Source organism: Toxotes jaculatrix, chromosome 21, assembly GCF_017976425.1.
Source record: "Toxotes jaculatrix isolate fToxJac2 chromosome 21, fToxJac2.pri, whole genome shotgun sequence".
Classification (NCBI taxonomy): domain Eukaryota; kingdom Metazoa; phylum Chordata; class Actinopteri; family Toxotidae; genus Toxotes; species Toxotes jaculatrix.
In genome coordinates this window covers 9,415,367-9,427,426 of record NC_054414.1, presented here as the reverse complement: position 1 = coordinate 9,427,426, position 12,060 = coordinate 9,415,367, and the positions used below count along the sequence as shown (strand labels likewise).

The 12,060-nt window shown below is 43.1% G+C and overlaps 1 protein-coding gene across 1 annotated transcript; it reads left to right on the top strand.

The window, feature by feature from the left end:
• The first annotated feature begins 4,223 nt into the window (after positions 1-4,223).
• On the top strand, positions 4,224-9,685 carry metrn (meteorin, glial cell differentiation regulator). The gene is made up of 4 exons (XM_041029626.1): positions 4,224-4,516; positions 5,245-5,678; positions 7,226-7,285; positions 7,802-9,685. The coding sequence occupies exons 1-4, from the start codon at positions 4,410-4,412 to the stop codon at positions 8,113-8,115; spliced, it is 915 nt and encodes a 304-aa protein (XP_040885560.1). The 5' UTR covers positions 4,224-4,409; the 3' UTR covers positions 8,116-9,685.
• Positions 9,686-12,060: the final 2,375 nt, after the last annotated feature.

Sequence of the window (12,060 nt, the reverse complement as noted above, 5' to 3'; positions counted from 1 at the left end):
AGACAGAGAGGAAGAGAAGAGAGTTGTTGCAAATGTGTGAGGGATTACTGCAGAGCATGTGTAAACTGAACTGAGATTTGATCCCAGCTGCCACAAACAAATCTCTTGCGATTTGTATCATTCTGACCAAATCATGAGACAATTATTCTCAGCATAACGACACACAGGACAGAGCTTCATGCAAAATTTATGTGAGATCCCGACGGAGAAGATTAAAGCACACAAGGGCCGTATGAGAGTGTTGTGACAGTGCAGCTAAGTGATCTATTACATGTTTAGAAAAGCATTAGAGAGCATTCTCAGGGTGTCTGCGCGTTTCCAGCTGCGTTTGCTATCAACCCTCTCTGACTCTGTTTATCTGGTACGGGGCCCTCTTGTATTCAGTTTCCCACTGGGCTTTACACTAACACACACACACTCACACACACACTCACACACACACCCACACACACAGTCACACAAACTACACAAACCAAGTTGAGAGGCACAAAGAGAAATTTACTGTCATACAAACAAACACATACACAATCAGGATCCTGAGAAAGTGCAATGAGAGAGCAGGTGTCAATTTTCACATGAGGCTCTCATGGGGGCTCGGAGGGTAAATATCAGCAAGGAGTTTTTCCGAGCTTCTAGCGTTGGTTCTTCTCACAGCCTCTGGCCGCCATTCGACCAGGGACCCCTCTTCACCTGCACGGGGAGGTGGGAAAGTGTCAACCACACAGCTCTCACTGACTCATCACAACACAAAACTACAGTGGAGAACAGGAGTGGTTCAGATAGCCTTTTTCCTATAACTACATACACAACAATACAAAGGAAAAGGCAAGGATTGCACCTTCTTTTTATAGCCTCTGATGTTTTGCAGACCTTGTAGCTACACCGTAATTTTAGATAATGCCAAAAAATGTAAACAATGTAAAGGAATAGCCATCACGGCTACAGAATCCACGTGCTTTTAATATATTTGTATTTATTCAAACAGGTATCAGGTTTTCTTTTCCACTATTTTCAGCTCAAGTGTGTGTTAAAGAAAGATTGTCTTCAGTAAATGTATTCTATATTCCACCATTCAGAATATCAAGGTTTTTCTCATCTCACCCTAAGATAATTCTACAAGCAACTGCATTGTGTGATCCTGATTCCACAGCCACTTTAACATTGTTTTCCCATGACAGTCCTCAAACTAACCAGACAAAACATAGGACACAGCACAATCCTGTGACGGGAAGGGCATATTTTCTGCCACTGTGAACGCGGGCTGATTATCAGAATATCCTGTCAAGGTCTTAGATCTCATTACCAGCAGATAGATGACACTGTGCAGGAAAACAAACAGCAGCGATGTCAGATCAACTGGATTAGCACTGAGGTGCCATGGGAAGCGGCTGAAAAGTCTGGGAACGAGGACATCTCAACTTCTCAACTCAGATCAGGTCGTCCTCTGGTGTCATTTTAGATTTAGATTTTTAGATAACAAGCTGCTACACCGAGCTTGTTTGAATTATACAGAACCTCTAAACCCATTCAGCCTTGTATTTGGCACAGCACGTCATCTAAATGAGCAAAGCGTGATGCTCAGTCTTTAAATATCAGCCATGCTGGACTTATGTTGTGCTACAGGGACAGAAAATGTGAAATTCCTACAACTTTTTAACCAGGACGAAGCCAAAGAGATAATAAATCACTGGAATAGTTGAAGCATTTTGACCATTAATGTACTTTTAGCATGTTATTAGCCTCAAAATGTGTTTTTATCAATGCATCATCATTGTGTCTTTTCAAAATTAGTGAAATCTACTCCACTCCACAACTAGCAGGCTAAACTTTGACTGGATATTAGTTGTTGCATGGGTAACAATTAATATTCAACATAAAAGATTTGTCTTTCATGCGCCATCTATACAACTGTAAATTTCTCTGAACCCTGAAGGGATCAAACAGTGAATCTATATTAGGGTCATTGTTAGTACATATGAAAGACACTACCTGTTTAAAGAAAGTCTCTTGTATCTGAAGCAGCGAGAAGAGACGGCGAGAGAAAGTTTCACACAATGTCATGGTCCCATAAATACCAGTAACACCACACTGTCACTACATCCTCTCTGTGTTTGCACACACCCACACACGGAGGAACACAGTAGATCAAGTAAATAGACACAGCACTAACATATGCATGGAAACTCTCGTACGCGTACAGCAGCACCGTTTGAAGACGCTCTCATTGTCGGGCCAGTGAGAATGCGGAGAACACAGAGAGCCAACAACTTTACTGGAACCCGGTTCAGTGGTTAAAGTATGAGGACAAACAGAGCGTTTCATCACAGTCAATGCTGGCAATACAGAGCAGAAACAACAACCAGGTCAGAGAGTTCACACACTCGCACTGACCTTTAGCAGAAACAATGTTTGAATGTAGGTCAACACACTGACGTGTAAATTGTGATTTTTTTTTTTTTTTTAATGTGCACAGACTGACATGAAGGAGACACTGAGACACTAACCAGGCGGGCGAAGGATTCGAGTAATACCACAATTCCAATACCAATTCGCTAGTTATGCTGCTATAGGCCACGGCTGCTGGGGGAACTCCCATGATGCACTGAGCACTTCTTCTCTCTCTCCCCATTCATTTATATCACACTAATGAATATCATCAGCTTTAGCTTTTTTCTCATATGAACTGCAGACAATGTCCAGAGAATTGCTGGATTTCTCTCTCTCTCTGTAATATTCTAAGGTCTTGTTGTTACTCTGAAAAGAGCAGTAAGATAATGTATGTTGTGATTTTGGCATAAATAAAACTGAACCGAGAACTGAGAAATAACCACATTAAATAAGTCTAATCTCTCTGCGTTTGAACTGGAAGATCTAAAGTGCACTAAACAGCCACATGAAAGCATTGAATGCGATCCAGACTGGATAAGACTGTAGTTTGAGTCATACCAGGGTCGCAAAGAGTTTGTGCTATTGTTTCAATGGATACGTGTGTAAATACATGCACACTGACAGGTTTGACAAAGTATGTAAATTTGACTGTCCGCGTTTGACTTCACTGTGCACACGTGGACGCTATGACATAGCGTCTGAAGTCCATAACTAAGTTTAGGCATTAATGCATTCATTTTTCTGTGACTGGGTCACCCAGTCACCCACCCCACCCCTTGCTTGGCTCTTTAAACTCTGTTGCTTTGAAATGCCCTGCAGAAAACAAAGCTCTGTCCTGCTGCAGACAATAAAGCAGCTGGATTTCTGCACATGTGCCTTTGTGTTGGTCTGAGGCCTTGTCATAACTCCATCAGAGGGGCCTAGACCTTCATCGCACACAAACACACACACACACACACATACACGTATATCGAAAGTCACTGGCTCATGGAGACGGATGGCAGTGTTAGCACAAAAGAATATTTGATTTGGTTATAAATACCGCAACATGAAAGAGAAGCTCAGCGGGGTAAAGGGCAGAGGGCACGACAACCGGAGGAGGCAAAATCTTCATCATCATCACCATCATATATAGTGCGCCTGACAATCAGGTTAGCCTTAGTGAACTGTGACTCGTGTTTTGTCTCCTCTAGTTCCTACTTCATATGATTTAGGCTTTATTTAGTTCAACTCTCGTGAACATAAATATATTTTCTAACAGTTCAGAAGAAGCTTTTGAGGTTGTTGAATGAAGCCAGTGTAAAGTAGCCCACTGATCAAATCCATCAAAAAGGCAAGCACAGTCAATTATAATTATGAAGAAGGATTTTCTTTGTGTTTAAGTCTAACAGCCACGACTTAAGCAGAAAGTTGGTATAAAAGAAAAGTTACTGAATATTTTTGAAAACCAAGATACTTCTTCTATAAAAACCCAGCATCACTAAACAAAAACATTTTTAATCAGTGCATTTAAAGTCCCCCCTCCACTCAAAAATATCTTTTGCTCATTGTTACCTCCCTTAGACATTTGATCTTCACAGAAGATAAACTCTAATTTTAAGCTAAGTTAATTAGTACCCTAATTCCTATGCAGACATGTCCAACACAATAGTCAATTGTAACTTGGTTTATCTTTGCATACTGCTACTCATTCTGCAGCTCAGACGTACCTCCCCCTCCGCTGTGTGAGTGGTTTAAAGTTTCTGTAGTCGCGCTCTGATTGGTCCGTGAAGTTTTTCCGAGGGGGAATAACTTCAGAGCTCTGCGTTCCTTGACGCACAGCAGCCTGGAGAGTTTCAGAGGAGAGAGTAGAGGGTTTAACGGTATTCTCTTATCTTACACATCAGGGTAAGAGGATACAAAACTATGGAGATGATCAGAGATAGAATATGAGTAGTTTTAGAAAGGTTTAGGACATCGCAGGTTTGGAATAATCCTTTTCTGAATTTTTTCGTTTTACTTTGCATTAACCACTGTCGAAAATGTCTGGTCTGGGGGTTTGGATTAACGCAATCTGGATTTTACTTTTTGCCATTTTTGATGCGGCTCTTTCAAACTATTCCGAGGACCAGTGCAGCTGGAGAGGCAGGCAAGTGCTTTTAATTTGATCTGTGCTGTTTCTGGATATGACTAAATAAAAACATGATTCAAAAATGCCATTGTGAGATGCAACAGGTGCTGCAAGTTTTTTGTTTGTTTGTCTTTTTATTTGTTTGTTTTTAGAGCGAGTGGTAAAGTATAATGCCGGAATGCAACATGTTGAGACTTGCCATTAGGGCGCAATTGAAACGTTTCTAGAGCTCTGCTGCGATTCCGCCTCCGGGCTGTCTGCAGGAGGCACGGAGGGTCCAGACAGACAGGAGACTGACGGATTAATTCTGATACTTGGAGGAAACACACATTGTGCATGTAGTTGTTGAAGCGTAGCTTCATCATAGCTATATAGCAAAAAAAATGCATGCAGAGAACTTATAGTATTTATGTAAGTTTGGACCTAAGTATTATGCGCGGGGCCCATCCTTTCACAGAGCTGCCGATAGGCGGCGCCTTCTCTGGATAGTTCTTGATCTACTAAAGTTCCACTGAAGGTGGAGTTTTTGTTATTTCTAAATCATTTTGAGTTTCTGCTAGTTTTGGTTTAAGTTGCCTGTTTGCAGGGCTCACATTTAAACATGCTCAATCCTGCAGTTTGTTTCAGAGAAGTATCCACTGATGATGATGATGTTGGAGACTCAGACCAGGTCCAAATTCTTGCCTGGATTATTGACATGAAACCTGTACTAAACTTTGTTTCCCACTCTTCTTTCCTTCTCACAGTGGTTTGTCCCAGCAGCAGGGCAGCGTGGAGCAGATCTCCCTCCACTGCTCTGAGGGCACTCTGGACTGGCTGTATCCCAAAGGAGCCCTGCGCCTCACCCTCTCACCCCGCCTGCCCTCTGTGGCGGTGGGGCCCGGCGGCAGCAGCTCGGGCCTCATCACAGCCTGCGTCAAGCCCTCGGAGCAGTTCCACGGAGCCCAGCTCTACCTGGAGCGAGACGGGGTCCTAGAACTGCTGGTAGGGGACCGCCTGGAGTCCTCACCCCCGCCGAGGGTTCGGTGCTTCAGCCGACTGCCTGGGGAGAGGGTGGCCCTGTTCCTGCAAGCTACACCTCACCAGGACATCAGCAGGAGGATCGCATCCTTTCGTTATGAGCTGAGAGGGGACTGGACTGCTCGCCTGTCGCTGGACTCCAACACCATCAGCAGTGAAGGTGAGTCAGTGAGGCTCAAGTCAGCCATGTTGGTTTGAGCGAGGCTACTTAGGGTCAAATACAGGGAGACACTAACATTTTTTTGTTACTTGAACTTGTCTTTTCCAGTTAATAAATTAAATAGAAAGTAGAGAAGAACTTTTTACCAATTTTGTTTTTACCCTTTGCAACAGAAACTTAACCCTCAATACATTTAATTACTTCTCAGAAACAATAATCTTTGTTCTGTTGCTGTGTGAACACCCGAAGGTTCACACTGTTTCTATAAGGATGTTAAAAAATGTTCTTGGTCACATAAGTCTTTAAAAATAAACTACCAAAATGTGGTCAAAGCTCTTTTCCTTCCCTCCTGAGAAGTTTGGTAGATGCAAGGTCTTAGCCTTGCATCAGCAATGATATTGTACACCATAAAACCCTCCCTGTAGATGATTCATAATTCATAACAGGCCTCTGTGGGCTGGTTGGACTTTCCACGGCCCATGTAGAGAGCAGAGAGGAGGAAGTGGCCAAACTTTCCCCAGAGGCGTGCTGGTTTGGAGTAGGAGAAGGGGAGCTGTGGAGTGCAGAGGAGTGGGGAGGGGGGACAAAAGCACAGTATGTGGGGCTTTCTCCAGAGTCCAGAGCCCTTTGAATGGGTGCCGCATGAGTATTCTGGGATTACTGCCGTCGCCTAGGCGACAGGGAGGCCTCTGCCCAGCTGAGATGCTCCCCTCTTTTGTTGAGCTGCCTCTCTGTGGGGAGACTTGTCTGTAGGAGTACACTCCCCCCTACATCTCTGTCCCACACACACACACACACACTGATTAGGTTAGGAAGGGGGTTTGCTGTGGACTAGAGAGGAAGGAATCTCATTTATCAAGAGGTTTTCACTAAGAAGGAGAATGTGTGGGGTGGGCAAGGGGCCTCCAAAGAACCACAAGGAGAACTTTAAAAAATGCCAGGACATTTTTTTTCTAGCCACATTTCAGTCAAAGCAGGCAGCCAGAGCTTTGATGGTTTGGTTTTTACCTCTTTTTTGTGGCCATCTGCAAATCCTGCTACAAATTTCAGGAAGGGATTACATTTTTTTTTTTAAAGAAAACTTGTCAGGTGTTAGGTGAAAGGAATTTTTCTGGGAAGTGGGATTGTACTCTTTTTAAAATCTTTGAAGTCCTCCCCCACTCCCTCTCCTTGGCCCCAACCCAGGCTTTGATGAGGTGTGACTGTAGACACCCTAAAAGGCTTTAGGAGGGGGGAAGTTTCATTTGGCCTTTAAATCGTCTGGGGTGGACGAGCCTCACACCTTAAAGCTCCACTGGTCCTCCTCTGCCAACTGTAAAAGTAGCAGCTGTCTGTTAGAACTCAGCGGTTGGTCTCTCCTTTGTTGCTCGTCTTTGCACAGTTTTAGGTAGAGATTCACGTCTCACATTCCTGTGCATGAGATCTGGAAATGTCTTTGGTTTCCAGAGGCCCAGTATAAGTATTAGCATATAGGTGTTTTCGAACAGTTCAGAAAGTTTTGTGAGATCACCAACTGATTCGCTCTCTTTTTTCCTTCCTCTCTCCAGATGCCTGCAGACCCTGCAACAACACAGAGATTCTGATGGCTGTTTGCACCAGTGACTTTGGTGAGTTACCTCTTTTAACCCCTCCCTTCCTTGCCTATATAACATGTAAAACACAGCAAACTAAACCAAGAATGAAATCACTCAGAACAACCCCACCCCCCCAAAAAAACCTCAAATAGGATTAACATATTAAACCAGACCACCAAAAAGCAAGAAGTCCTTGCAGCAAATCTGCAGAACGTAATGATTTCTAGTCAGGCTCTACAAATCTAATCCCAACATCCCTAGAGAAGGAGCAGTGCACTAATCTCCAGGCCTCTGATTAAGCTGTAACAGGACTGAGGAAAAGTTCAGCTGGCAACAAAAGTTAGAAGGATTAGTGAGCAGGCCTGGGCCTTCGAACGGAATTGCCGTCAGTTGGTAGCCCACAGTGAACCACATCTCTATTTGAAATAGGAGGATGCAACATTTTGAATATGACAAAAAAACAGTAAAGCATTTTATGTTAACTTAAGTCAAAAGTGTATATTGTAAAATAAGCATAGAAATGAACCTGAATATTTTCTCAATCCACAGTGGTGCGTGGTAACATCCGGGCAGTGCAGGAAGACGAGAACTTACGGGCAGCGGTGATCAAGGTCAGTGCCACCCGGGTGTTCCGTCAGAAGTACGCCCTGTTCACCGGCAAAAGTCGCCTGACCAGCAAGGGTGAGATCAGGACTCTGCTGCAGTGTGGCGTCAAACCTGGGTCCGGCAGCTTCCTTTTCACCGGTCGGGTCCACTTTGGGGAGGCCTGGTTGGGCTGCGCTCCCCGCTACAAGGACTTCCAGAGGGCGTACTCTATAGCCAAAGCAGCCCAGCAAATACCCTGTGAACTGCCTGTAGACTGAGTTAAAAATTCTGCAACAGCTTGTCTGTAGCACAGAATCCAGGCTGGACTCAAAGCCAGGCCAAACTCAGCCCTGTTCCACGTTTTGGAAGAAGCTGCGATGTGCAGCTGTGGGTCGATGTCGTTGCCATCGTGCCACCGACGGATATTCCCAAAGGACTGAGGAGTGAAATGGACTTTGCCAACACCATTTCAGTGCAATATGCAGTCACCTGGTCCAAATGACCTGGTGGAGTTGTGACATGAGGGACATGGTGGAAATGAAGATTAGCAGCATTTGGCATTGGACTGTTTTACAAACAAACAGTGATGCCATCATGCTGGTTCAGAGAAAATCTTTTGAAAAGCTTTCCATTTGGGATAAATTAAGTTAAGCCATTAATTCAGGCCTATTCAGAGTCATTGCTTAGAAACTCAGGAACATTTATGAGAAGTTCTAGAGAAAGCTTACTGCCTTTTAGTTGTTATCCTGGTGAGGATACACTGCAGGCAGATGTGGTCTAAGGTTTCAAAATGGCTACCTTTGTACCACTGTGTTTTTGTTCAGAAAATGTCTAACCATGGGACAGTGATGTTTTTTCTTTGGCTACCCCTGTACTGGGGTCATCCTCAGTGTTACTATTATTAAGGAGATTATAAATTTAAAAAGTCCTCACAAAAGGAAATGTTAAAAAAAAATATTTGCACTGATTAAGGAAAGGGAATGATCTGGAAAGTGTGATGCTGCAAGCACTGAAAACCAAATAAAAAAGCAACTATATGTAGCATAGTGGAGCGACTGAGAATTTAATATATGTACAGACAAGAGCACATACAGTAGTAACACAAAGCTAAGGCTACCTGAGCAGGTTTCACAGCTCGATATAGTGCTGAAAGCACTTTCATATTCTAGCCAACTCTGAGATTTTGTTTCTGAAAGGACATGCAGGCTCATTTTTCTTTTGTAAGATATCAAATGTGGCAAGCAAAATTTCCTCAAAATTTCAACTAATTGGACTGAGTTTGAGTTTAAATAGAATTATTTAAAAATCTGTTGGTTGCATGAGTCTTGCCAAAGCAGTTACGAGCTTGGTTAAGCAGTAGTAAAACACATAAAACAAGCTAGTTTGTCATTAAACGTTCAACAACAGCCATTCACAGCAGAAGTCCGGGGTTATTTGTGCTAGATAGATGAGAGTAAAGATGGAAGAATATACAGAAGCAATGTAAAAATCACTACACTGGACAAGGCTCGCTCAAAAGAAACACAAAATATGCATTTAATGTATATAACTCTGTTCTGTAAAAATGATTTCATATCTAATGTGCACTATATCAACAAGGGGAAGGGGTTCATACCAAATTACCATGATGTGCTGAAGCGGTATGTCTTAAATGCGTACACTGCCATTTTTCTGTTTGTTATCTTTCATGTGAATTTATGTTAATATGAATGTGAATGTAAATATGTTAATAAGATATTCTAGAAACAACGGCATGAAAAAAAAACACCAGTGGAAAAAAAAACAACTTTGTCTCAGTATTGTGGATTATTTTTATGTTTGTCTGTGTTATTAAAATATACTGTAAGAAAAACACTTCCCATGTTTTCGGACATATTTGTTTTCTTCTCAAAGCCTTTCACATATATTTGCTTTGAACTGAGGCTTTTTAATTCCACAGGATCCATTTCATGCTCCATAATCGTTTGAACTAACACATCAAACAGTTTAACCTACATTAGAGTATGTGGCTCCAAAGGTTTCTACCATGGTAAACTTTTCTCAGACATAAGTCACTTCAAGTGCCCATGAATCAGATCCCTGAAAGCTCAGAACAAACGACATGCCAGAGAGAGGGATAGGGCCTAAAAGGCGGAGAGATTTAGGGAGTGTTTAGGACCCTGAGGGCATTTGGACAGGGAAGGAGGTAGAAAACAGTGGTTGGAATTCTGTTGTCCTCAGCCTCCCATTTTCAGGATTCAGGAAGCAATAAATTGCCATTAAGGGAGCGGCGTGGCACACTCGGCTGAGCTGAGGTGCCACACAGTCGCTCGCTTTATCCTGACCACGTGTACACAAGGACACAATCAAACCAAATCTGTTTACACTCAGCCATACGCCTTCAGTCTGGAGCAAATGCTTGTTTCCTATTTCAACTTGGATTTTAACTACAGCATCACATAACAAATCTGTTACCTGTAACAGCTGACTACGCCAAATTTTCAGATTGAACAGGTGAGGAGCTGCATGATAGATAATACAGAAACACCCATTTCACTGGAAATCTACGATAAATTCACCACCTGTTTCTCCTTGCAAAATCCTGCATAAAACACGTACAGCACACACCTCAGTAAAATCTCAGATTTAATGCTCCCAGTAAATCTGTACGAAAAAGAGCAGCTGGGGAATTAACATGGTGTTTGGGTTAAATGGAAAAGATTCACAAAAGCTCGACATGCTTCCCGTGTCTTGCCAGCTATCTCCCATAGAAACCCTGACACTGGTTTGCCACTGCATCAGTAGTTCATGCGAGTGAACCTCCAACCTCCCCAGCCATTTACTGCCTCAGTGCTCCTTTAAAACATCCCGTAGCTGGGGGCCCCGAGCTGCTCGACCCTGCACACAGACACTCCTCTGCCCCCTCCCTTCCAGTCCATCTGAGGTTACTGCTGCAGGCCTGATAAGCCAAAACAAAGAGCACTCAAATTATACACCCTCAACTAATACATCATGTGACATTTTGACAAAGCTCAACTTCCTGCATTGTTGTCACTTCTTTGTGACCCCAGCATGAACCCATAAAAACTGCAGTGTTCATGTCAGTGCAGCCACAGTGACACAGTTTGGTTTTGCACTTGCTAAATTAAAGTTATATTGTAGTTGCTGCTGTTGAAATGTACAAACAGAAAACAACTGGTAATAATGAAGCATGTACTCCTTCAATGTTGAGCGATCTTCACTGGTTTTGCAGAATGCTGCAGACAACAAAATAAAACCTCCCCCTCCATCCACCCCACTCCCCTCTTTATTCTGACTTGTGCGGCTGAGGTGAGGTATGGACACTGCAAAGCGGGAAACATTCAGGAACGTGGAGTCCAAAGTAATGGGAGAGAGAGTCGCTGGGTGTGAACTTCCGTCAGCCCCTGGGGGAGTTTGAGGGAAGTGGCCAGAGACAAAGCTCCCAGAGATGAGAGGCCAGACAGGACCTAAGTGCTCCTGGACACTCCCTTGTAGTCCGACACAACAACACCCCACCTAGCTCATAGGTCCTGTGTTTCCAGCAGCAACTCTCCCTGTTAGCCAACTATATAAAGAGTCATAAATCAGGTATGAAAAAACAGACTCAAATCCAAACTGACATTGGATTCGCAAGTTTTGTCTCACAGCTTCTCAGGCTTATCCATCGCTTGGCTCTCTCTCCTCTGGAATTGTCTTTACATGGCTTCATCGTCAAATCTTTCCCACAACTTGGTTCCACAGCTGCTTGGTGTTGAGCAGTTGTGGAACCAAAACAGTGGTTGCAATGCTCTGAAACACACGTCACACAAATCTCAAATCTCTCACCTTGTGCCAAACGACACTCGAGCTTTGGAAACGTCTGGATCTCTGCAGCTTTTCAGCTGCTTTATATTTCCAGTGATTCCTCCTTATTCCTCAATGGCAGCTGAGATTTACTCATGCAATTTGCATTATTAACTGTCCTTCAAACACTTCTGGGTGAGACATAACAATCCAAGCTTCCCAAGAAACACACACATTTTATCTTTAAAGCTCTAACCTAATTTTTAAAAAAAAGTTAATTTAAGAAAATTTAAACATAAAGATCAGTGTCTGCTGATTTGGTGCACATGGATTTAGCATATACTTTAAGTGATTACCTATCAGGCTACAGGAGGCTACAGGAGGACCCTGCATAAGCTGCATTAGTAAGAAGTGATGAAGAAACAGCTGTGCATTTCATC

Coding starts and splice junctions, on each gene's coding strand:
- metrn (XM_041029626.1), top strand. CDS start 4,410: ATGTCTGGTCTGGGGGTTTGGATTAACGCAATCTGGATTTTACTTTTT. Junction 5,679..7,225: donor CAACACCATCAGCAGTGAAG/GTGAGTCAGTGA, acceptor TCCTCTCTCCAG/ATGCCTGCAGACCCTGCAAC. Junction 7,286..7,801: donor TGTTTGCACCAGTGACTTTG/GTGAGTTACCTC, acceptor CTCAATCCACAG/TGGTGCGTGGTAACATCCGG.